This window comes from Neovison vison, chromosome 1 (genome assembly GCF_020171115.1).
Source record: "Neovison vison isolate M4711 chromosome 1, ASM_NN_V1, whole genome shotgun sequence".
NCBI classification, from domain to species: Eukaryota; Metazoa; Chordata; class Mammalia; order Carnivora; family Mustelidae; genus Neogale; species Neogale vison.
Genome location: NC_058091.1, coordinates 291,938,818 through 291,966,151, shown reverse-complemented (window position 1 = coordinate 291,966,151; position 27,334 = coordinate 291,938,818). Strand labels below are relative to the sequence as shown.

The 27,334-nt window shown below is 43.2% G+C and overlaps 1 protein-coding gene across 2 annotated transcripts in view; it reads left to right on the top strand.

Moving 5' to 3' along the window:
* The first annotated feature begins 7,330 nt into the window (after positions 1 to 7,330).
* Positions 7,331 to 27,334, top strand: part of PDZD2 (PDZ domain containing 2) — a 224,316-nt gene continuing 204,312 nt past the window's right edge. For both annotated transcript variants that reach the window (XM_044233258.1, XM_044233250.1), the window contains exon 1: positions 7,331 to 8,079. In XM_044233258.1, the coding sequence (XP_044089193.1) occupies positions 7,604 to 8,079 (476 nt within the window). In that variant the 5' untranslated portion in view covers positions 7,331 to 7,603. The remainder of the gene's footprint in view (positions 8,080 to 27,334) is intronic.

The following is a 27,334-nucleotide window of genomic DNA, read 5'->3' as shown; positions in this document are numbered from 1 at the left end:
GGATGTGGTAGTCCCTGAGGTCCCATCTAGGTCCTCATCTTCTGTAATTTATATGGGAACACCTCTTTCATCCCCTAAGACCCCAGCATGGGTCTTGTAAAGCCTCACTTTCCAGAATCCATCATATGCCCACAAATGTACCATTTCATGGCCCTTCACACACTTTAGTTAACAATCTCTTTGCCCAGTGGACCACAGCCTCCACAGGGCTGTTCATCATTTCTTTTCTAGCTTAGCATAATCCCTGCCACAATTGACTCTTGTTGCATGAAATAAAAGTTAGATCAACTTCTGTCTCCTATGCACAGCCACTGGTCTAGAGTCAGCCATGTAGATAGTTAAAAATTAGCCACTAGCTTGTTCTTAGAAAACATAAGCCAACCTAAAGGAATCAAACTCATTTGTATTTTCAATGTTTCTCAGTCAGTTGTGGGTTTTTCCACAGCATTGGGGGCTGCATAATGGTGCTAGCAAACACTGAATGAATTCATGTGTGCTTTTAGATCTTTCAAAGGCAAAAACATGCACTGTTGTTGTTGGTGGTGGTGGTGTTGTTGTAGTTGTTTTGGTGACCCAAATCAAGGTAGAAACTTAATGATAGCTACTAACTGACAGAGCAGCAGGGCTAAAGTTGAAACACTCAGGATTATATTCTGGATCTTGAATGTGAGGGTAAAGAGTAAATTAAAGCAATGTATTCATTAAGGATTTTGTTTACCTATAACAGATTGTCTAATTAACAAGGCTTAAACAAGGCAGGGGCCCTTTTTTCTCTACTGTAATTAGTCCGGAAGGAGAATGTTTCGGGTTGGTATAGATGCTCAAGGCTGTTTGCTTTATGGTTGGTCACAAGATGGCTGCCAAAGCTCCAGCCATCACCTGCATTTTAAGCAAGAAAAAAGAAAGAGTACCCATTATAAAAGAACCCTTCTGAAAACTCTACCAAATGACTTCATAGGCCAAGACTGTATATTATGATCACCCCTTTCTGAAGGTGCACTAAGCACCTATTTTTGTTTTTTAAGTATTTTATTTATTTATTTATTTATTTATTTGACAGAGAGAGAACAAGCAGGGGGAGCAGCAGATGGAGAGAGAGAAGCAGGTTCCCTGCTGAGCAGGAAGCCCAATATGGGGCCCAATCCCAGGACCCCAGGATCACCCGAGCCGAAGGCAGACACTTAACCGACTGAGCCACCCAGGTGCCCTGAAGCATGGATTTTTGACTGGATATTTGTTCCTTAAACACAGATGGACTTTTGTTAGGAAGAGGAGAGAAGAAATATTATATAGGCAGCTAGCCACAGTTCCCTTTTTTGATTACTCAAACATACCCTTCTTTCCATGCATGAGATAGATTCCCCATTTGCAAGGGACTTGGCACCCAAACCCCATCCAGTTAGTCTATCAAGATTAGAGCCCTGAGTCTCTGGGTGATATGTGGTCCCTTCCATCAGTTCTGGATATAACTCCTGGTGACTAAGCCCTTGACACATCTAACCTGCAGTACTAGAAAAGATATAGAAGAACTATAATAAGAACTTCCATTTTAAAAAGGAGGGCTAGAAATATAGCCGCTACTCTCCAGTAGCAATGACCAAATCCTTAGAAGCAAGAACAGCAAGAGTTCAACCCTCCCTCTTGTGGCAGGAACTCCTGGTTATTGCCCTCCATGTCCCTCTTCTCTCTCTGGGAGATTATTTCTCATTCATTGTCTTCCATGGCCACACCTGTGGTAGGTTTGGAAAGACACCCTTTCTGGGGTCTATACACGTTACCGGTTTCTTGTAGATGTGAATTGCCCAGGGAAGGGAAGGAGAACAAGAGTTATGAGATTGCTGTGGGAATTGAACCATCCCAGGCTGTTCCAAACCAGGTTTGGGGTTTGGCAGTACAATTCCCCAACAACTTAATAGGCTCCTGGTCAATTCCTAATGATTTGTGTTCTTTATTTCTAGCTTATGAGGTGTGCCCATCCTCTAAATTTTAATTTAACATATACTACTTAATGTGCACTGTTGGAAGAGTTGGAACCATGGCTTCCAGTGGGTAATCACACCTCTGGCAACAGGCTTATACAGCCTCCGTCCAGGTAGGGTACCCTCTACCCCTTCTGATAAAGCACGTTTTCTCAGCCTTGCAGGGTCCAGAATACTGGCCTTTATGGCAATTTAGATTTTAGACTGAATGTCCAGAGTACCTTCCTTAGGAGCACCTTGGTGGCTCAGTCAGTTAAGCATCCAGCTCTTGATTTTAGCCCAGGTCATGATCTCAGGGTCATGAGATGGAGCCCTGCATCAGGCTCCGTGCTCCGTGAGGAGTCTGCTTGAGATTTTTCTCCCTCTGCCCCTCCCCACACACTCTCTCCCTGTGTCCCTTAACCAAGTAATTAATTAATTAATTAAATGAGTCCCTTCCTTAGCAGAGTGTTATTTCTTCCTGTCTCACTTGCTGGCTCAGAGGAGCTCTAGACTCTTCTGAGAATGACAAGTTATCTACCCATATTCTAAAAATTTCCTACCATCTTCTCTAATACCACAGCCTCAATCAACACATCAATGACTTTCCAAGGTATAGCAGGTGGCACTTTAACCAAATATTTTACATTAAATATCTAGGGTCACCTTTCCAGTCTGCAAATATCCAGGTTCTTTTTTTTTTTTTTAAGATTTTATTTATTTATTTGCCAGAGAGAGAAAGTAGGAGGGGCAGAGGGAGAAGCAGACTCCCTGCTGAGGAGGGAGCCCAATGCGGGGCTCGATCCCAGGACCCTGAGATCATGATCTGAGCCGAAGGCAGACACCTAACCAGCTGAGACACCCAGGAGCCCCAATATCTAGGTTCTTGATATCTGCTTCCCTCCCTTCTTTTCTCATCCTATTCCATGTTTTAGATTCTATTACTTTTCATCCCTCAATTCTGGGTATCATGTTGTGTTAATTGTTTGGAGGTTAATTTGGCTAGTTAGCTGGATTTGGGAAAATCCAAATAGCAATGATTAAACAACATGGGGATTTATTTTTTCTTTTCATTTCTGTTCTTCTCCTAAGTAATGCCGATGGAAGCCCCATCCAGCAATCTCTACTTTCATCCCATTGGCCAGAACTATGCTGTATACTATAGAAAGGCCGAGTTTTAGTTGAATATATCAAAATGAATATAACAAAATGAAGGGAAAATGAGGGAATGGCAATTAAATGGAAAGTCACTGGCTTCTGACACAAGGTACCTATTTATTTGTTGTACGAGGCTTATTGGTGGTAATGGAGCAGTGGTTACAGGACAGATTGAAGTCTACATGGCCAAATATGATTAGACTTAAAATTAGCCTCTCAAGGCTTTAAATTAGCCACTCTGATTTTGTCATTTATCTGAGTTTCCAAAAAGGATATACTAATAATATCTCCCTACAGTATTGTTGTGGCAATTAAATAAGGTAATCCTTGGAAAGTGCTCATATAGAACAGTGTCTAAGTGTGATTATGCTCAGAAAACATTAACCATTATCCAGTGTTGGTAAAAGTAGGGTCAGATGCCTTTGATTTATAGAGAATGAGACAATAGGGAAACATCTAGCTTAGTGGGGGCATTTCCCCCTTATTCTCTCTTTCGTAGCCACACCTATCTCCATGCCTATCCCTAGGCAGCGAAGCAGGCTCTCACCTCAGGGCCTTTACACTTGCTGCCCCTCAGCAGGGAACAGCCCCCTACAGAGATTCTGTCATCTCAGCCCTTCACTTTGTTTTGGTCTCTTCTCAGACGGCCTTTCTTAATCCCTTCATATCTCCATCATTCACTACGCTCTGATGCTACCATAATTCTCTTCATAGTATCAATACCCATCTGACATGATAGTATTTTATGTTTACTAATTTGCCACCATCACAACATAGGCTTCATGAGGCTTTGTAGGAACATTGTTTAGTTTAGGACCCTGCATATGACAGGCACTCCATGAACATCTGTTGAATGAATAGTAAATATTTAATCAACATTAGTTTACTTTCAAAATGTGAGATTTTCTTTTACTGGACACAAATAAAAAATAAAATGTGAGATTTTCTTTTTTTTTCCAATTTATTTATTTTCAGAAAAACAGTATTCATTATTTTTTCACCACACCCAGTGCTCATTTTCTAAAAGTCAAAAGAGGAATCTAGTCCAGAAGAAAAGAAAACTAAGGAACTTGAAACTTAGCAGAGCTCAGAATAGGAGGACATTGTGAATTCAGGACGATCACAAGAGGGAGTTCGTACGAGACAGCCCAATGTAAATCTGTCTTTGAATAAGGTCTGGATAAACCCAAGGACCCTTCAGTGCACCCCTCTGACAGTTTCAGGGTTTAGCCTTTGGGTTTCAGGTGACTCTGGGGATGACTTCGGTCAGATGATTGGTTTTACTTCATTTGATGTTTCTCCATCTTTTGCATTATTGCCCTGTTCTCCTCACCCTGGAGCAAAAAACTGAATTTAAATTCTACTACAAAACATTAGATACTAAGGGGTAAGATTCTGTCATATAGAATTGAGTTATGCAGGCAGACGCTACCATTACAATATCTAAGACTTGTTGGCCTCCTCATTCCAGAACTATGTTTCACCCCCTCGTGGGTGATATTGCCCTGCTGGACACACATAGCGTAGCTGAAAGAGGACCTGAGAAAGATGGTAGATTCTAAACATAGTATCAAAATCTGTTAAGAAGCATTCATTCTGAATTTTGAATGGCTAAGGCTGTCAGCTTCAGGCAAGTCAAAATTAATTTAAATTATCATGGCTGTTTGCTTTGAGATGGGACTCTAATTGGAGAATTACATATGATAGATAAAAGTGACCTGGAACATTCAGCGGACCTTCATGTCCACAAACTCTGCTCCTGTTGAAATTGATCTTCAAGATGAGAAGCATTTAGACCTCAGCACAGATCAGCCACTGAGGGATATTGGTACTCGTAACTATTTGCAGGTTTCTCGCCTGCTGTATCTTCTCTAGGTCAATGTTTTGTTCACTGGGATGTTTCCTTGGCTGTTGTGAAAGAACCGCTCATTTTATAGTATTGCAAAATTGTGTATTTTTTCTTATAGTCAGAGTCATCTTAAATCATTATAGTAGATTGGAATGCTTCTACTCCCCTTGGTTATAGAAATAGGAGAAGGAGTTGATAAAACAGGGGGCTGGAAGGATTACTGGAAAATTCCCAATGACAGGTATGGAATTCAAAAGTTATATAGCCCATGAGCACCAAAATAAGACTAGATGGCTTAAAATAATTTTTCCTGTTCTCAAAATTCCTTCCCTGCCTCCACAACATTCCCAGTAGTCAGGATGATGTCTCCTGACCCTGGTCCAAGGTGAGCCAGTCAGCTCAATCAGCTATGAATCCCTTCAGGGCGAGGAATTGGCCTTATTGATGGTATATTTTCAGTGCCAAGTTCAAAGCCTGGTTCTTAATTGATGTTCAGTAAATATGTATTGAATGAATACAATTCGACAGCAAGAAGAAAAATTCTCTAGGGTTTTCTTCAATCAGGTTTATTTAAAGAGCAACTTACCTAAGATATTTACCCTGTTTTCATAGTTATGGGACCATCTGAACTGTGACTAATAGCCTGAATCATTGACCATTAATATTGTGATTTAAAGGATATTTTAAAAATTGTTTTAAACGATTGAGAGTGTACAATTTGATGGCACTGTGCCATCACAGTAGGGAGTACACCAATGAATGGGACACTGTCACTGTGTTTGAGGACCTCACTGTTGAGTTGGACAGACCTTGGAGGTCACTTAGCGTAACTTTCTCATTTTACAGATGAGAAAACGGAGACTCATAAAGATTGCTAGGCCTGATGGAAAATGTTTCAATTTATTCATAACATTTTAATATGTCTGTGTGGAGTCACTTTGCAGTGAGAGGTGTTACTTATTTTGGCCAAAGGGAACATTCAGTTTTTGTACATTTATGGATTATCTTTTCTTTGATCTTACATTTCTTTTTTAATAGGCATATGATTATGTAGATGATATTTGCTAAGCTTTTGATTTATTTGGAACCAATTAATAGCCGGCACTCGAGTCCTTTGGAAGCTCAAAACTTGCTATATTGGAAATTTCTTTACGATGACTGAGTAATAAGGTCGTGTATTATTGACATGGCTTCTGACACCTCGCCCATTTATTATTATTCCTTGTTAAATCACTTCCTGAGAAGGCTAGAGAATGCTTTCCATTTTAGATGCCATAGTTTATGTTGACTTTCTCTGGGAGAAAGTGAAATTCAGAGAAGAGAATGAAAAGAGTCATTTTTCTGTGTTTACGAAGGATGGAGCTGAAAGTTTCCTTTGGTGGATGGGCAGTGGAATTCAGTTAGCCTTTCATTGTGGGGACGGATTGTGTGCTAGGCCCCGTGCAGAATTCAGGGGGCTGGATGGGTGCCAGCTCTCATAGGGGAGACCTGCCTCCCGCAGCTGGCAATGCAGGGGGGATGCATCAAGGGTGGTCAAGGGCGAGCCACGAGCGGGCCAAGTCTCCTCACCCAGAACCATGGAGAAATATTTCTTTGGAGGAGATAGCTGTGGAGTGGACTAAGAGTAGGTCAGTTCCAGCAGTTAACCAAAAGAGAAGCGACTAAGACCTGCACAGTGCATAGGGACTCAATCCCCTCTGAGGCTGCGTGATCAAGATGGAATGATGGCTGAGCTTAGGAGGGGTCTTGTCCTAAGCCAGAGCCTGAATCTCTCTGTGCTGTTAATTGTCTCTTCCTCTTCCGGGCATCACTGTCAGTCCTGGAATGGAGAACCTTCCTGTGTATGCCGTTGAGCTGATCAAAGCAAATGGACATAGATTTTAACTTCCTAAAAATGTAAGCTCTTACATGTGTCTTCCAAGGAGTCTTTCACTGGGCTTCCTGGTTGGAGATGAGTTTGATGGGAGTTGTTTTAGAAAAAGTCATCTTATTTCCCTGATGATCAGGAAAACTTCCTGGAGAAAGTCATTGTTCCAGAGGTTTCTATCTGGGGGAAGGGTGCATATGTGTGTGTGCGTCTGTGTGTCTGTGTGTCTGTCTGTCAGTACGTCTGTGTGTACAGGGTGGAGGGATCTTAGCTGGGGAGCGAGGAGAGGCATGAGTTCCCTGGCTCACAAAAGCAAACATAGTCCTTCTGTGTTACAGGAGGCCACGTGGTCTGTATCAGGGGGCTCACTTTTGTGACCGAGATTTTTTGTTTTTCCCTCTTCCAGGCCTGAATGGGACCAGGTGAGGTCATGCTGTGGCTGCTGGAGGAATACTGCATTTCCGGGTCGTTTGCACAGGCCCTGCTGTGAAGGGAGTCCCACGAGAACTTGTCAGACGCTTCCTTCCTTCTCTTGCAGAGTGCTCCAGGCCCAGCGGCTGTTCCCCTGTTGCTCTGATTGTGTCCTGTCCTCCTCTTGCCAAAGCAAACAGCCCAGTCTCGAGTAGGCATCCTGTAGGCTCATCTGCCAGCCTGAACATGAACACAGGCAAAGCCGATGACAGCCAAGGTTCCCAAGGGACATGGGGCCTTCCAGGGTCCAGCCCGCAGGAGCAGGTCCTCTCATGATGTTGGCGTCTGGGAGTGAGCACCATGCCCATCACCCAGGACAATGCCGTGCTGCACCTGCCCCTCCTCTACCAGTGGCTGCAGAACAGCCTGCGGGAGGGCGGGGATGGCCCCGAGCAGCGGCTCTGCCAGGCGGCCATCCAGAAGCTGCAGGAGTACATCCAGCTGAACTTTGCCGTGGATGAGAGCGCCGTCCCACCCGACCGCAGCCCCCCGGGGATGGAAATCTGCACCGTGTACCTCACCAAGGAGCTGGGGGACGCAGAGACTGTGGGCCTCAGTTTTGGGAACATCCCTGTTTTCGGGGACTACGGAGAAAAGCGCAGAGGGGGCAAGAAGAGGAAGACCCACCAGGGCCCTGTGCTGGACGTTGGCTGCATCTGGGTGACAGAGCTGAGGAAGAACAGCCCGGCCGGGAAGAGCGGGAAGGTCCGACTACGAGATGAGATCCTCTCCCTGAACGGGCAGCTGATGGTCGGAGTTGATGTCAGTGGGGCCAGGTGAGTGGGGGTGCGCCAGTTGGTGCCACAGCTGGACGGGGGACCCCTGGGGCTAACCTACGTCTGCTGCTCCAGTCTGTAGCTGCAAAGGGTTATGAGACCTACTCTGGTAAGAAGCCAATGGCATCTGTCCTCTAAAGGGAAAGTGCACTAAGCTGAAGTATTGTGGTATTTGTATTTTTCTTTTTTGCTTTGTTCTCTCTTAGAGGACTCAGACTCACTTTTCTTTTTTCTTGAAACTTGGGTTAGAAATAAAATAAAATGGTGCATGACACAAGAGTATGTGAAATGTCGCATTGCGTTAGACCCTCTTCCACCCGACCCAGCATCTCCCCCCTGGTTAGAGCACCAAAGGTTGGGTCCTGGATATATTTCTATCTGCCCATCGCATGCCACCTTATGGACTCTTAGTCCAGAAGCCCCTTGAGATGCTTATAACTGTCTTTGGATCACCAGCCACCCCTGCCCTCGGCCCTAGTTTCCCCGTCCTGGAAGATCCACTGGGGTGATGAGCATATGTCTGCTTTTCACCTGTGTGGCCACCCATCATGGCAGTAAGTCATGGCTGGACTCTTGTTCCCCAGGTGGATCCGAGTCCCCAAGACCACCCTCAGCCTCAGCGATTTGCTAGAAGGATTCAAAAGACTCAGAAAAACTCAGGTTACAATTTACAATTTGTTACAGTGAAAAACATACAGATAAAAGTCAGCCAAGGTAAAAGGTACACCGCGTGGGGTCCAGGAATGAGAACAGGTGCGAGGTCCCAGTTGTCCCTCCCAGTAGAGTCGTACAGAAGGGCTCAATTCTCCCAGCAGTGACTTGGGACAACATCTGTGGAGTTTTGTCAACCAGGAAAGCTCTTAGCCTTGGCATCAGGGTTTTTCTTGGGGGTGAGTCACCGGACATGGAGTCCTATGTAGCTGGCCTTAGTTACTCAGTGTCTAGTTCTTCCAGATTTCAAACTAATGCCACATGGCCAGTTGCCCCTGCCACAAATCACATTATTAACATAAACTATCTGGTATCGGGCAGAATATTCCAAGGGTATAGAGGTTACCTCCCAGGAGTTAGTCAAGAACCAGTTCTTTCTTTGGAATGTACGTGGGTTGAATATCCCAAATTTGCTGTGTTAACCCTTTACTGCACACCAGGGTTATATATGGAAGAGAGAAGAAAAGAGACGTTTGAAGATATTCTGAGATGCGTAACTTTTGTCAAGCCTTCACGGGCTCATGTGAGGAGCCCAAGAGTCCCAAGAGTAGAGAATCATAGAACGAGGGTCACCTTGAGAATCATGGTGACCTTTCACTGAGGAAGAATCTAAACCAAGGAGACCCTGAGGGGAAGAAGCCAAAGCAGAAGTATCTTAAGTTGAATCTTCTCCTTCCCTTCAGTCTTCTACCAGAGCTTTACATTAGCAGAAACCAGCTAGAAGCCAATGGCAGGGGATCCCATTGAGACTGTCCATATTTGTCAACCTGGGCTAAAGGGCAGGGTGGAGAATGGTGGAGAGTGGAGATGGAGGGGCAAGAAGAAGTCATCAGGCTCATATACTGTGTTCTAAGTTGAAGTGAGCCAATGCGTGGAATAGTCCTGGCACAGGGATGGCTGGTGTGTTGTGAGTACTTACTCAGCAGACTCTCATCAGTATTCTCTTTGGGTTGCCTCCCTGACTGAAAAGATATTCCTGGCTTCTAGCTGGGTCCTGAACTGGTAGTTATTGGGAGAAGCTTCATTTTCAAGGAAGGGTGTTGAAGAGAAAGGATATTATTTAAAATTAGAAATTGTTCTTAAAAAAGAAACAGGACTGGACACTATAGTATTTGTTGGTGTTGAGACGGTGACTCCAGTCCCTGGTGGCTCGGTCCTCAGGGTTAGAAGCAGGGATCAACATGGAGCTTGAGGCGGCCCTCCCAGAGCTGCCCCTGAGAGCCCCTACCATTCGCAGCTGTCAGCTTTGAGGGGAGCTGCTTTGGATGCAGAGGTAGAAGGAAGATCAGGGAGGGAACACCCAGCAGGAGAACATAATGGTCAAGAACTCCAGTCTGGAACCATACAGCTAGTACGACCTCCTCAGGCTCTCACACGTACAAGCTGGTTGACCTTGGAGAAATCATCCCTCTTAGCTTCGGATTCCTTGTCTGTGACATGGGGATGGGGACACTATTGATCCAATAACTAAATGATGCAATAATGCATATAAAGGGCTCAGCCCTGTGTTCAGTACATAGCTCAATAACACATTAGCTTCACAATGACTGTTCTACATGGATAGTGTTTGGAAAGACCGGGAGTTTCTGATCCAAGAGGTTGCTCGAGTCTTTAGGATTTGGAAGACTTTTTCCATACTGGATAAATTTCCTCATATCTGTTCAGGAAGCTCTTCCCATTGCCTGCTTAAGGCTGTGGAGTCTTTACGAGGCAAAGTTCTCTGTCCCAGGCTCTGAAAGCAGATGTGACCCTGAAATGAGAAGGCTTTCCAGCTACCAGGGGAAGATTCTTTGGTGATTTTAATGTATTCCTTGGAGGGAGTGATAGGATGATATCCATTTTTTTGTTTTTTCCAAAGAAAGAAGATATGGAAGAATAGAAAGGTGATGGGCCCAGGGTCATGACAGAAAGTGGGACGGAAAACTAGACTCCTTAATGGAGGCTCCAAGGAGGGAGCAAATAGGTGTGGCGGGGGAAGCAGTAAACTGAGTCTGGGACTCTGGGTTCTCACCACGGGTCTTCTAGCCATTAGCTTTGAGACCTGTGTGTAAGTGTGTTGGGATGACGGACTGAGGGAGGGAGGGAGGTGGCCTGCAGCCGCCTGTGCTCACATGTTAGGAGTGAATCTCCGAGACATTGCATTTGACCCATCTGAGCTGGTTTTATCATTCTAGAAGCTCACAGAGGTGAAGCAATGTTCCCATGACGTCACAGTGATAACTGGCCGAGCTGAGAGACCCAGTCTCTCTCTTCTGACTCTCAGCTGGGAGTGGTACCTGATTCAGCACACCATTCCACTTCTGTGTGCTCAGGAAGAGAGGCTCGGATGGATGAGGTCAGCGGGCCTCTGGACTGAAAGAGCTAAAGCTGAGGAGCTTGGAGAGTGGAAATAGGAGAAAGAGTTGGGGAACAGGACTGTAAGACAGCTAATTGTTATGCTGGGTGTTGTCAAATGTAGCTGGGATTTGTTTTAATCAAGTATGGTAAGACGTGCGGATAGGAAAATGCTGTCATAAAGGGAGAAGTTTATACTCACAGATCCCTAGAAGCAGGAGGAACTTCACACCACACAGGGCTACATGGAGAAACACCAGCGTCAGTCAGGAGGCAGGGGGAGAAGTGGGGAGAGCATGGCCCAAAGCCTTTATTGGGGTTTTCAAGTTTTCAAGGGAAGGTTTGGGCGAAGCATGGTAGCTACTCTGAGCAATCTTGGGATTTGGTAGTTTGAATAATTACAGCAGGTTCTGAGCTATAGGATGGTCTCTGGTTGTCTAGTGGCTCTCCCAGGGGGACTTAGGGGCAATAGTGTCTTGCTGTATGAGAGTCTGACAAAGGAGCGAGTTGGGGTGTGGGCTCTGGATTGGTGGATTTGTGTATCAAAGGCACACTCTCAGGGGAGTTGTTTGCTATTTCTAGGAGTTGGTTAAGCCCTAGGAGGGTCAGTCTCTCTGGGATCAAGGTCCCAAATGCTGGAACATCAAGAATACAGAAAACAAGGAAATAATGGTCAGTGCCCTGGGCTTCTGGAAATTTTCCACAGCTGAGGAAATAAATCTCCTAAACATAACTTTCTCACTAGTGAACAGTCCTGTCTCTGAAATTCCTCTCTCTGATGGTACAGTCACATGTGATTACTGGATGGTGAAGATCTCCCCAGAAGCCACAGAGATGCAGGGGTGATAGAAGGAAAAGGCCAGGACCCACTGGTTGGTCTTCAAAAGAAGTATGAAAATGAATCAAATAATGAGGAAGGACTCCCAGAGTCCTGGGCTCCCAATACTCATAACAACCAAGAGGTTAACAAGACAGAAGGAGACTAAGTTCAATTTTCCAAGGTTTCCTGCCTAGTTCTCTGGTGCAATTATAAGAAGTACCTTTGGTTAAGCAGTTGCTACCACAGTGGACATTCTGCCATCTACTATCTCATTTTAGACCTATCACAACTCTGTAAAGGATAGCTTTAGATGAGAAACCTTGGCCACAGAGGCCATGTAACTTGCCCAAGGTCACCTAAGGAAGAGACAGAACCAGATCTGCTACCGTGGTCTGGGCTCCTACCTCCTGTGCTATACTACCTCATCTCTGCCCCAGAGCTAGACACTGGTCCTTGCCACATGGTCTGGGGCTGAATTTCACAGATGGTTTTCAGCTTCACAAAATACTTTGCAGTCTAATGGCAGACACCAGGGAAGAAAATGACTAGAACACCCTAAGGCTTAGCCCTACCTAAACTGACAAGGAAAACCGAAGCCCCTCCTCCAGTCTTATAAAAGGAAACCCAATTTTAATATAGAATCTTTTTGGCAAACATATCTACGCAGAACTTTAGGACTAGAAGCACTTTGAGATTAAGTATCAAGGCATTTAAAGTGTTTTTGAATGTTCTCAAGATGCTCCTTTTCACTCTGTAACTGGCTAACAGTTTCCTTCAACACTAAATTTTTCCACATACCTGTATAGGTTTTGTCATAAAAACTGGTGAATACAAATTAGGGTTTTGTAGAGACCCCGGTGTATCTCTGCAAAAAGCAACCTCAATTAATGTGTATCCCCTAACTTGTAAGCGTAAGATCCCAGGTGTCTGTGTACTAACATCATACCCCACCCTACCAATACGATATGTTAGTTGTCCACACCATCACTTGGAATTATAATATGAGGCACTCTTTTGGGCAATCCATTCTGTTCCTTCTCTTGAGTTTGATTCTGAATTCAAAACTACCTTAGGTGATGTTGTGGTTTGAACTGTGTCTCCTAACCACACCCACCTACCTCCCACTGTTAAATTCATACTGTGACGTCTTAAATCCCTGGTAACTCAGAATGTGGCCTTGTTTGGAAATAGTGCGATTACAGATGTAACTAGTTAAGATGAGGTCATCCTGAAGGACTAATAGGACAAATCCAGTAGGGTAGTGTCCCACAACAGATTTGGACACAGACATGCCCCCAGAGAGAGCACCAAGTGAAGACCTTAGTTACGTTGCCACAAGCCAAGGGAAGGATCAGGAGCCAGGGGAGAGGCCTGGAATGGATCCTGCCTTGGTGCTTCAGAGGGAGCATGTCTCTGCCAACACCTCGATCTCAGACTTTTAGCCCCCAGAACCGTGAGACAAATTTCTGTCACTTGGGCCATTTGGTTTGTGGTCCCTTCTTATGGCAGTCCTGGCAAAGTAATCCATTTGGCATTTTGACCCTTGTCACCTATGGCTAGTCAGTGATTCGGGCCACTTCCTCCCTGACAAGAGTCACTCTGGAAACCAGAGAGCGTGGTGGATGTTTTTGGAAGAGGGCACTGAAAATTGTGGGTGTGTTACGCGTGGGAGGAGTTGGTGCCCAATGTGGAAGATGAGGTCTTGGCTTGCTTATTTTAAAAATTAGCCTAGAGTCAATCTGTAAACTTCATCCCCAGGGGAAAGAGCAGAGAACGCAGAGCTATGGGTTTGACATCCTTCTGCACCCCAGAACCAGTTCCAAGAGTAAAGTTGTGACTGGCCCCAAAATCACAGGCCCCACTCTGCTTTCTCACTGGATGATTCTCCTCAGGTCTGGAATTTGCCTCTCGCCACTCCACTGGCCCCTGCGGCTCTGAGAGCCCCTTATTCTTTTCAGTAGTAACAGCCCCATCTTGCAGGCACATCTGGTAACACACAGAGGAAAGTGTTTGTTTGCAAGCTCTTATCATACCTACTCTAGGGAAGATGGGATTTTTCTGGAATGTTCTATTTACTTTTGTTTGGTGGAAGGAGACCTGAGAAGGTTTTTCAGATGATTTCCTACAAGGAATACTTTGTAACCCCAGCCCCTCCCTCCCTCAGCCAGCTTTCTATAAGTAAACCAGATCTGTTCCCTGAGGACAGATTGTTCCAAATTGGTAACAAAATATGGAATTAATTAAAACGTAACCCACACAACAAAACAAGTAGCCTTTGCTGAAAAGTAAAAGGGCCCATGTTTCACTTAAAACGTGTTTTCCAGGATGTGAACCATGACTGGACTTTTTTGTACATTAATAAACAGGAGAGGAGCACTGTGCAAAAGAACATGGAGCTCGGAACCATGGGCCTGGCTTCCAGGCCTGCGTGTCGGCTGTGTGACTTTGGGAGAGTTGCCTGACGCTATTTCCCCAGTAGGGTCATTTAGTGGATTGGATAAGATGATTTAGTTAATGTACTGAAGAGACAGCTGGCATACGGTAGATGTTCAGTCAAAGCTAACCTTTAACAACCATCCTGGTCAGCCTCAGGCCATCTGAACCCAGAGCACAGCGTTCAACCGAGAAGATGCCTTTGAGTTAGAGGGACAGAGGAGAGCTTCAGACCTTAGCCATGCACTCAGCAGGAAAGAGAAAGATCCGCAGCCCCGAAACCAGGGTGATATCAAGTACTAAGCAACTGGGAAGGCATGGGTACCCACCAGGCAGAAAGGGTGCTGAGCCAGAGTGCCCCTTTGAGTTACCGGCACGTGATAAGTCTTTGTGACCCCAGGAGACAGGTCAGAGTGCTGAGCTCACTGGAGGGCCCAAGGGGCTGTGGGCAATCGGCCAGCTAGCATAGGAACGTTGTGTTACGTCCTGGGTGGGCTGAGTATCAGCCCTGACCACGAGTAACCTTCAGCACAGTACCCTTTGCCTTTAAATTGTGCCTAAAATTAAATTTAGGGTTGTTACAAGCTCAGGCTCTGGTTACCCATAGCAACCTTGAGTTCTCTCTAGGTTATAGCAGATTTTAAACAGAGTGTCAAATGCTGCTAGAAGGTGTAACTTGGAGAAATGACTGCAGGTAGTGATGTAGGAGACACAGAAAGGAGGAATTGCCAATTATACCTTTATAATATGGTCTCTGGGGCCATTCAGCATGAGCGTCCTGCCTACCTGAATATGCCCAAAGGCACCGGTGCTCTATTCAGGACTGTATATATAGTAAGAGGTGACATCACGATGACCTAGAGACATTGAGGCAAGGTTAAGTTATATTCAGCTTCCTGTTGAAGAAGCTGAGAAGCGTGTAATAGACTTTAGAAAGATTTCCATTACAGACGGTTAGAAGGAAAACAAGTTTCAGCATTTAAAATTCAATTATCTGGAAAACTCGTCATGTAGAACAGCCCATTCCCCAAGGATGCCGTGGAAATGAAGCACTGCAGGACCTTACGTTTGTGCCCACTTCGTTCTTAGCCTGCTTTCCCCAGAAAACATGACTGGTTTCTGGAAGGAATCCCAGAGTTCATTCAAGTCCAACCAAGAAGGAAACTGAGGCTCCAGGGCATGGCTTCTTGGAGTCTAGGACCTTCTTTGGAGAAGAGCAAGGACTAGAATTCAGGGCTTCTGACTCAAATTCTAGAACTTTTTCTTCAGCATTGCAAACAGTAACCAATGAAATTAGATTTGTTTTTGTTTTTGTTTTTGCAGTTGACTGTTCACAGTAAAAACAAATAGGAAATCAAGTTTTTCTACATATTTCTACTCCATTCTCTAAATGGATGGTAATTATATCTAGAACCTTCCTTCTCTCAACAAGAGTTTAACTTATAGCAGCTTCATGAATGTATTATTGATGGCCAGCTATTGGACTGGACAGTGGGAGCTTGATTTCCCTCAGGTCTTCAGAACGCTTTCTGGACAAGGCTGTGGAGAATCTTCCGCTGTTGTCTGCCATCTTGTGGCTGAAGTCGAGCACGGTGCTGGGAATTTTAGTCAAATTCATTATTCATTAAGCTGTGTGGGTTTCTCAGCTGTGCTGTTAGGATGGCGTTTTCAGGCATTAGGGCTCTCTCTAGAATGGCAGCATCTGAGCCATCCCTGAGCAGCAAGTGACTCAGGTGCCATCTCTCTCCACTTGGTGCCTGGTGTCCTCATGCTGTCTGCAAGAGGTACCTATCCCAGTTCCCCGTGGTGTCCCCTCCTAACACTCCCAGCCCTGGCCCTTGGGTCTCACACATGAATCGTGATCTGACCAACCCACTGTGCTAGGCTCTTTGTGATGGATGGTAGAGGAAGCGGGCCTTCCCCAGTCTAACTCAACCCTCCTGAAATCAGAAAGTCTCAAGGAAAGTGAATGGCAGAGCCATGCCAAACACTACACTGGCCATGGGGGTGGATATTTTGAGAAAACTGGCAACTTTGGCACATTCTCACTCACAGCCCACAGGTAATGAATGTCCAGAGCCACTTAGAGAGCAGCGTTTCAGGGTCTGCTTGTCCTCGCTGGGGGGGGGGGGGGAGATTACACAAAAGGAGACACTTTCCATGATTTTTTCCAGGGCACCATTCAGAGATGCCTTCCATGTCACCCCGTGACACCCTCTTCTCCTCTGGTACCCCCACCAGAGCCTCCATGGGGTGACTGACTTGAGCCGTGGGAGATGGAAAACCCAGATCTCTCACTTAAGACACCGGCTCTGAAACGTCTAGCATTACTTTTGGAAGTTGTCGTAATTGTAATCGTGTAAACCACAAAGAGAAAAAAGACAAAAGCATCTTAGTGTGATGGCAGTGTTACTGGCCTGACTTCAAGCCCGTTTCTACTCCCTGGGGGCTCCTGGGCCCTTGCCAGCCTTTTCTTGACTTCCACTCATTTTTTAGGTCCAGGTATTAAATAAGTAGTAAGCATTTTTATTCTCTCATTTTGAACACCAGATGCCCTTAAGTGACTCTTGAGTCCTTCTTTTCCAAAAGGTTATTCAATTCCAAGCTTTGGCACCTGTTTTGGCCCTGGTCCCTCTCAGTCTTGTGACACAGATGCAGGTAACACATGGCTGGGCTCAGCTGTTCATAATCAACCTGTTTGCCATGTACTGAGGTTAAAAGGCTTGAAATTCCTGTCTTTTGGTGTCACCTGTGGGTTGCTGCCTCCTCCTGGAAGGGAATAAAATCTGGTATTTTCAGGACCCAAGTGTGTGTGTATGTGAGTGTGTACCTATCATCTTATTCTTTTCTTTTTTCACAAAATGGTTGTGAAGATGTGATTCCTAGTGGCTTTTTAGATGATCAGGCTTACATTTGTTGAAATGCACAAAGCAACATTCAAAGGTGTGAGCATCCGGGTTCTTTGCATTTCACAGCCCTCAAAGCCTGGACGCAGGGACGTCCGCTGTGATCTAATAGCCGACTCACCCCACAGTTACCTCGTTCAGAGCTCGTTCCTCACCAGAGAAAGGATGATTCTATCATTTACAACGTTTCCTGGGCTGAAATTTAGCCCATTTCCTTTTGCAGAGGGGAAGGGAGACAGAGGGCCAGGCTGTTTCCATAGCCAAAGTGCATGTTTTCTCCGCCCTTGGGCCTGACTTGAGGGTTAGTCCATTTAAATGGGGCCAGGATTAACTAAGAAACTTTTTTGACTTTTGTCATCACAGATAGACTTTCACAAATGTCCCTAAGGGAAGCTGAACTATTATGGGGAGAAGAAGGAGTGGGCGTTCTTAAAAATTCAGGCTCTGTTAAGTACAGGTCTCTGTCAAATTGCATGGCAAGTCTTGAGGTTTTTTTCTGACTCAAGAGCTTTATTTAGTCCAGATGTCCATTCCTGTGAAGTCCTTGTCTGACCCAGCAGAATGAGCGGAGAGGACTTGAATGGTAGTCACTGGAAGCGGTTCATGCTTTGGAAGATCTGTTGCCCAGTGGGATGCCCAGGAAGATCCATGAGATAGGTGAAAAATTATTAGCATCCCAAGATACATTTTTTAGCTTAAAAAATACGGAAGTTGAACTTCACTAATATTTTAGATACGGTTGACACTGGCATCCTTATTCAGTTCATAATACCTGTGTATTGTGTGGTAAGTGATTTGTCCTGAGGGAAGAAAGGATGATCCACAAAGACCTCCCCCCATCCCCCACTGCCGCCCTTCACTCCTTAATTTACTTTTTGACTTATTTAAAGGAACTACAGTTTATGTAGTCTCACTCAGTGAAATAAGTTTATGGACAAAATTATTTCATTTTAATTAAATCAAACTTTACCAAATGGACAGGTAAACTAAAATTCTTCAGGGGAAAGAAAAAAAGGATTAAAAATAATGTAGCTAATGCAGGTATAAGCCAACCATAAGAAAATGGCTGGGTTGACCCTTCTTAGCACTGGTATAGGCTCAGCCACAGTATGTGGTAAAACCATGACAATCTACTCAGATTGACAAGAAGTCAAACAAAAAATTAAAATTTGAAGCTATAAGAAACAATGTGAAATACAAATTTCTAGCCCCATCATTAAAGAAAATCTCGCTGTATGTATAGATTGTGTCTTGAGATAATATTTAATGATGGTATGAGACCATCATAATTAGGAAGATATTTAAAATCTAAAGACCCACCACATGAATAGAAATAGTTTAAAATGTTTTAGCGATGTTTAAAATCATGCCGTACTAAGTCTAGTCCAGAATGCTACTAAACTGAATATTTAAAAGCCTATCTGGGGGGCGCCTGGGTGGCTCAGTGGGTTAAAGCCTCAGCTTTCGGCTCAGGTCATGATCCCAGGGTCCTGGGATTGAGCCCTGCATCGGGGTCCCTGCTCCACAGAGGAGCCTGCTTTCCTTCCTCTCTCTCTGCCTGCCTCTCTGCTTACTTGTGATCTTTGTCTGTCAAATAAATTAAAAAAAAATAAAAATTAAAAATAAATAAAAATAAAAGCCTATCTGGAATTTTGTTTAGTTTGTTTAGTTGTTTTAAGGCGAAATGTAACATCGTTAAGAAAACCCTCATTCTTCCTATTGCAGTCAAAATAGCGAAAATAACCCATGGAAAACAATATAACTGCAAAATAAAATGCCCGATTTTGTCAGCAAATTCTGTTGAAAGATGCACAGAAACATTGCTCAAATTTTAAAGAAACAGTGTGCAGTGTGGGAGGTTTGCTAGGCGGTTGGAGGAAAGTACTGCTGTTTCTCACATGTTCCAAATAAGGGTATTTGCTTGATTCTGTTTCAGTAATGAAATGGAACACCTACTTATTTGTGAGTCACTAAAGGAAAGAGATACCAAAAAAGATATATTTTCAAAAGTCAATGACTTTGTTAGTTAAAATAATGCTTTATGGGAAAATTATGTAAGGTAACAGCTGCTTTAACTAGAATAAAAAAGAATTCAGAGTAAGCTTACAAAAATAGGCCAGAACAAGAAATTGATTCACTTATTGGTCCTGGGAGAGTTAACACAGCAAAGAAGCTAGAAGTGAAGACAGAAGACGGAGATGCCGGCAAATGTCATCGGTATGGTTAATGTTATAAAAATAACGACCTTTAAAATCAGTTGGGTTTTTACTCTTCTCTGTAAGGAGATGGAGGAGAATCATGAAAATGTTTTGCCAGAGAGAGGTCTGATGTTTATCTCAAGGCACAACACTTAAAGTCCTCACACTTAAAGATGACAGTGTGCTTTCTCTTGTACAAAAAAAGACAAGTGTTTGAAACTGGTCCATCTCTTGTTTGAAAACAAGTGGTTTTCAGTGACTTCTTTTCTGGAGGCTGTTTGTTGTAGACCAAACACTCATAACCCATTTCTCCAATATCAAGATAATGTTGTACCAATAAGAGAATAACTGCTATTTGAAAGAAACTCATGCTACAGAAAGAGCATTTTCAAAATGAAGTGTTTCCCATTTATGTGACTTTTTTTTTAAAAAAAGGCTATTTGTCAACAAAATATTTATATGTATATTTGAAATCTTTAAAGCAAAATTTTCTATTTTTTTAAAATCTACCAAAGAATTTTCAAGAACTTATCTGTTTAAAAGCTATTTTAATAGACTGTACCTTTCGACGACTTTGCAAGAAAGCTCAACTAAGTTGAAAATTAACACAAAGTTTTGACCAAAACCTTAGTACAAGTGGTGGATAGGGTTGGAAAATAGATATTATCGTTGATGGAAATCCTGCCCTACTGTGATTCTTCTGTTGGGGTCTGTGTATCCTAGTGAGTTATCTTCAGCTAAGGGAGCCCTTAAAATCCACATCCATTTATTCCTAACTCAACCATACTTGTGAATGATCATATCCCAGAGTGTAAAGTATTTGACAGTCTTGAAATATATTTAACTGTATAGCTTTTCCTAATAATAATATTTGCTTTACATCGTTTATTTTACAAAGGCGAAAAAAATTTTAAATATTAAGTACTTCACATTAGATGTCTCTTACAGAAAACTTCTTTATATATGTTCTATAATATATGTCATGTACTAGTACAATCGTACATGCATGCGTTAAATAAATAAACACATCATTGGATATAGCTAGCTAGCTAGCTATATATTTATATATAGATATATAGTTTGTTTGTTTTCTTTTTACTGAGAGGCTTGAGAAGTCAACACTTGTAGAGCAGTCAGTGATCTCACAGATAGAGTTTCTCCCTGTTCTCCTAAGGAAATGTCTCCTTTGAGATTTGTGGGATCTAGACGCTTCTCATCAATCCCACGCCCACCATTTCTCCTCACTTGGCTCTCCAGAAGGCTGATCTCCTTGGACTTTGTAGACTGGTTCCCCTTCCTAAGCTCTCCCAGTTCCTCCTCCTCGCTTCCCAGGTCTGCACCTAGAGTAATGCCATGGGGTGTCCTGGCCACCACCCCCCCAAACACAGACACCCGGGCTCCTCTCCTCTCATTGCTCCTGCTAACTGCCTCCTCTCTGGACCGTTGGGTGAGCGCTCTTTGACTCATTGTTCTTCTGTTTATTCGTTTCAGAGCAACATATTTATAAAGCTATTACTTAATTCCTCAGGCACCCAGTCCCTCCCCCATACTAATCTTTATTTATTTCAGTGGCAACATTAAAACACTGAAATAGCATTTTATTTTATTTTTTTAAAGACTTTATTTATTTGACACAAAGAGATACAGCGAGAGAGGGAACATAATAAGCAGGGGGAATGGGAGAGGAGAAGCAGGCTTCCTGCCGAGCAGGGAGCCCCAGGACCCTGGGATCATGACCTGAGCTAAAGGCAGACGCTTAACCCACTGAGCCACCCAGGCGCCCAACATTTTGTTGTTCTTAAAGGTCTTTAGAGGTTGTTTCAAATCAGAACACACGCAGTCATTCTTTTTTTTAAAAAAAAAAAAATTTATTTATTTATTTGATAGAGAGACAGTGAGAGAGAGCATGAGCGAGGAGACAGTCAGAGGGAGAAGCAGACTCCCCGTGGAGCTGGGAGCCTGATGCGGGGCTCAATCCTGGGACTCCAGGATCATGACCTGAGCTGAAGGCATTCGCTCAACCAACTGAACCACACAGGTACTCCAGTCATTCTCTTTAACAGTGGCATAACAGGGGCACCTGGGTGGCTCAGTGGGTTAAGCCGCTGCCTTCGGCTCAGGTCATGATCTCAGGGTCCTGGGATCGAGCCCTGCATTGGGCTCTCTGCTCAGCGGGGAGCCTGCTTCCTCCTCTCTCTCTCTGCCTGCCTCTCTGCCTGCTTGTGATCTCTGTCTGTCAAATAAATAAATAAAATCTTTAAAAAAAAAAAAACAGTGGCATAATATTCCACCAAATGGTTCTAATATGATTTATTTAATTGGTCGTCAGTGGGTGAGCATTTTCATTGTACGATCTTTTATTTATGTCATCAGTTCTGCAAGAAATTTTATGTCGATGTGTCTTCATGTATTGTGCGTTCATGTACACATACATTTCTGTAAAAAAAAAAAAATAATAAAATTCCTAGAAGTGGAATCCTCATGCAGATCACATTTTAAAAATTTTTTAGTCATATGGCAAATTGCGTCACCCAAGAGGTCACACTAACTGGTATCCCCTCTGACAGAATATAAAAGTAATGTTTTTCCTACGCCTTTAACACCATAGCAGTGCTTTTCACACATTGAGTCATACTACATGCAGGAATCTGTATTACCCTTTTTCATTTAGCACGTTTAAACAGGTTCCACCTTATTAAATAGTCTTAATAGGCAAAATCATCATAGATAATTTAGGCAAGAATACTCTCTCTGTTATTCTCAGTTTTTCAATACTATGCATAACACTGTATGGAAAATGCTTGTGACCATGACTTGTTTTTGCTTTTGAATCATGCTCTGACGGCAGATTTCCTGGATTGAAGGTGCTAGGTCAAAGGATGTCTTGCCAGATCACACTCTCTCCAAAAATCTGTGAAAGCCAGTGTACCAGGACTATGTCACAATTGGGTATTATAATTTAAAATTATGTTTAATTAGTAGAAATATGGCTCACTTTTATGGTTTTAATTTCCATTTGTTTGATCAGGGAGCTTGGTCATTTTCCCCTACTTGTTTTGTTTGTTTGTTTGTTTCTATTTTATCTTTACCTAAATCTAAGTCACCTATTTGTATAGGTGACTTTTTTCTTTTGTAATTTCTTTTCACAACATTTTTTCAAATTCCAGCACATTGCCATTTTCCCAGACCAAAACTTTTCTCCTCCCAAGTTTCCTGATCGTATTTAAAATTTATCTTTATAATTTAAAATTTAATTTAGGTGACATTTATTTTGATGGATAGTGAAAAAAATTACTTATTTTTTCTAAATTGTTGTAGTTATCCAAACGCCACTTATTAAAGTTTTGCTCAATTAATTTTTGAAGCTTGATTTATTAAGATACACTTGCGCATATATACACGCACACACATTTATACACACACACACATTTCTATTTTAGGGTGTTCTCTTTTTGTTCTGATCTATCTATCTATTTATATGCTCATCACCCAGTATTTTGATCATGTTATATCTAATAGATGCTCAGTTATCAATGCTCAGCTCACATTCCCCTCCATGACATCTTTCCTTCTTCCCCTCCTGGGAGTAGCTCTGACCTACACACACACATAATCAACTTTCATGGATGATGTAGGCATATTCTAAGATGACACCCAGGATTCACACACTCCTACCTTGAACACCCCCTCATAACCAGGACTGTAAATTTGATAAATTTTACTTCCATGACCAGGTTATGTCATAAGACACAGGTGACGTTAAGAAAGGGAGATGATCCAGGTGGGCCTGACCTAATCACATGAGCCCTTTTATTTATTATTTTTTTTTTAAAGATTTTATTTATTTATTTGACAGAGAGAGATTACAAGTAGGCAGAGAGGCAGACAGAGAGAGAGAGGAGGAAGCAGGCTCCCTGCTGAGCAGAGAGCCTGATGCGGGACTCGATCCCGGGACCCTGAGATCATGACCTGAGCCGAAGGCAGCAGCTTAACCCACTGAGCCACCCAGGTGCCCACATGAGCCCTTTTAAAAGCAGAAAGTTTTCTTTGGCTGGAATCAGAAGGGGCAGTGAGTGAGACATGCTCCAGGCAACCTGGAGAAAAGCAAACATCCATGCTGTGGACAGGCAATGGAAAGGTGCCATGTCTACAGAGCTGAAACCAGGCTCTATATGACATTAGCAAGACAGCAGAGAAACCTCAGTCCTACAACTTCAACAAACTGAATTCTGCCAACAGCCAGCGAGCTGGTTGGAAGAGGTCCCCTGGCCTCAGATGAGACTGTTAGCAGCCCAGCCAACGAATGCCTTGATGTCGATCTCAGGAAACACTGAGCAGAGAGCCCTGCCATGCTCTGCTGGACATCTGCCCTACCCAACTGGAAGCCAACAAATGGATGTTGCCCTCTACATTTGTGGAAATTTGTTACACAGCACTAGGAAACCAATAGAGTGGCAACACACAATTTTTTTTAAAAGATTTATTTATTTGACAGAGACACAGTGAGAGAGGGAACACAAGCAGAGGGAGTGGGAGAGGAAGAAGCAGGCCTCCCATCACAGGGAGCCCAATGTGGGGCTTGATCCCAGGACCCTGGGATCATGACCTGAGCCAAAGGCAGATGCCTAACCAACTAAGCCACCCAGGCACCCCTGCAACACACAATTTAGGACTTAATCACTCTCATGTCATTTACTAATCATTCCACATGTAAACCTTGTCTCCCCCAATCAGATCATCAACTACCTAAGACCAAGACCCACTCTGGTGTTTCCTCTGCATCAGCCATGTTCCCTACCTCATTTTCAGGGCTGCACTGGGAGGCAGAGTGGGGCTGGGGATTTAGATTATCTAAAGCCGGGCTTTAGAATCACACTGCCCTGGCTTAAGTCTTGGTACAGACTCTCCAAGCGTCAGTTCCTTCATCTTTAAAATGGGAATAAAATGCATGGGACAAATTATTGAATGATATTCAATAATCCTTATCAACAGTGACTTTTGAAGATGGGAGATGAAGACAGGATCAGATTACAAAGGAAGGTTGTAAGGATTAAATGAGATGGTGCTTACAAAGCTCTTAGTGGAGTGGGTGATGCCTGGTGAACTCTATAAATATTAGCCCATCGTTATTAGAAAAATGGATCTTTGAAGTGTTTTCCACAGTTCTGTATGTTCTGTATGTGCTAGATTTGTTTTGTACTATGTGATCCTGATCCTTCTTCCCTCCCTCTACACACACACACACACACACACTCACACACACACCCCACTGGCTATCCTGCAAGGATAGATAAACTAAGTCCATCCACTAGACTTGACCGGTAATCATTTTGTCTCCTGGGAATTTGGAATCAAGCCAGGGAGAGACCAAGCTCCTTAGCTATGAGCTGCTTGAGATGAACTGAAAGGTCAAACTGAGTCAGGTCGAGAATCATGTCCTGAGAGAGCCAGAGCCACATGCCTGAAGGGCCGGAAGGGCAGACATCGGGAGGAAGTTGATCCCTTTAGGGAAACACAGAGGGGACGTGCATAAGGGGACAGGGCTGAGAGATAGTGTCCCCAGAGAGAGAGGGATGGGACAGGAGTTTCCGGGGCTTGGGGGCTTGCAGTTCCCAGCACCAGTTCCCACGGTGCCTAACTGGACTCCTTTCCAGATTTGTGTGTCCTTGTTTGTATCCCTTGTAAACGAGCAAGCCCTGCCAAAGGCCTGATTGTGGGTGACAAGTCAGTCAGGTTCTAGTACGTCCTAGGACACCGAGCTTGAGTGCTGACTCTGCGTAAAGACACAAGAAAATTAAATTGTTTCTCTTTGGTCTTTTTCTAGACTTTCAACTGTCCCTACAGTTGAATTCCCAGTGGCCTCTGGAGGGCACTATTCAATTAAGTTTATTCCACGGGAGTGTACACCGTACAGAGAGCTGTTAAGAAAGGGTGTTGGAAATAATAGTTACCATTTTCTGAGTGCCTGCAACTTGCTAGCCACATTGCTGGTTGCTTTACATAAATTGTAGCTTAAAGAATCACAGTTTTCCCTGCAACTATAGATTATTCGGTGGCGCTATAACTTGTTATGGTTATTCACAGGCATCAAGCACAGCGAAAACTTCTTGTTCTCTTTCAGTGAAGTTATAGTTTCTGATGGGAACCAGTTCAAGTTTAGTCAGCCCTCCTCTACTTTATGTGCTTGGACAAAATCTGCATTTTTATGGGTATATACTCTTTAATTAGAAAAATAAAGAATTAAACATGGCAGCATTATAAAACAGGGAAAATATTTCGTTGACATGGATATCAGTTACCTGTGTCCCTCTTCTCTTCCATGGGTGAGGTACTTCCTGTCTCTTACCCTTTGCCACCACAGCCCCTGGATAATTATGTTGGGTTCAAGCCATGCTGGTGGCCACTAGCAAACAGGAGCTGTGGTAGGGGAGGGGTTATTGCTTTTCTCTACCTTCCTCCGTGCTGCCATGTTGGGAGGGTAGGAGTGACATCCAGTCCTTTTCGGAGCCTTCTGACAGGTCTGAAAACAAGTATCGTCCCACTTCCATTTTCTTTCTTTCTTTCTTTTACAACATATTTGAAAAACCTGTTTGTTCAGTAGATGTCATCAATGTCAACAAAAGTATTTATCAACTATTATCCATATGGGCCATATGCATTACACATATTCTTCTCATTTAATTCTTACAACAACTCTATGAGGCAAGAAGTAAATATTATTATCTCCACTTGTAGATGAGGACATTCAGACTGAGAAAGATTAGGTAAACACACCTGCAAGAAACAGAGCCTGGAAATGAGCCCAAGTTTACCTGCCCAAATCCATTTTGTTATGATGCTGCGTTAGTTACTATCCATCCCCCAAATAGCATGTCTACTCTAATAGAGAGTGCTTTCATCCCCAATAGACAGTATGTCCACTCCCCAGTAAGGAGCATACAGTAATCATTTCATAAGTGACATTCTGGCCAGGACATCTCAAGCTCCTTGATCATCACTATCTCCCATCCGTCTCTACTATAAATGGGAAGAATCAGAAATCAGGAAATCTGGTTCTAGACAGTCTCTTATTCTACTTTTTTATTCATGTGAGAATATCTGTTGACCATGTACAATGTTTTAGCCCTGGTTCTACCTATTGGGCAACTACTGATGTACGAAGACATACAATGTCCCTCATTATTTGGAGCATGCATCCATGCATTAGAAAACTGCCTTACTCTTGGAGTGGGTAATATGATTAATAATAATATGAAGGAGATTTTAAAGTAAACTTTATTGTTATACAACATCTTTATTGAGATATAATTCATATACTATAAAAACCACCCTTTAAAAGTGTAAAGCTAGTGGTTTTATATATTTACAGAGTTGAGTATCACCAATATCTATTTTTAGAAAATTTCATCAATCCAAAAAAAGCCCCATATCCATTATCACTCATTCCCCATCTCTCCCATCTTCTGGCCCCTGGCATCAGTAATCTACTTCCTATCTCTAGATTTGCCTATTCTGGATATTTTGGTATGTGGTCTTTTGTGACTGGCTTCTTTCACTTAGCATAATGCTTTTAATATTCATCTAAGTCGTAGTATATTTCAGAACTTCTCTCCTTTATATTGCCAAAGTATGGCTATGCCAAATTTATATTCCCTAGTATGGCTATGCCACATTTGTTTAACTATCCATCAATTTGTTTAACTATCCACACTTGTTTAACTATCCATCAAATTAACCATCAATTTGGGTCATTTCTACTTTTTCAATATTGCAAATAATGCTGCAAACATTGTTGTGCAGGTTTTGTATAGACTTGTTTTCAGTTCTCTTGGATGTATGCTTAGGAATAGAAT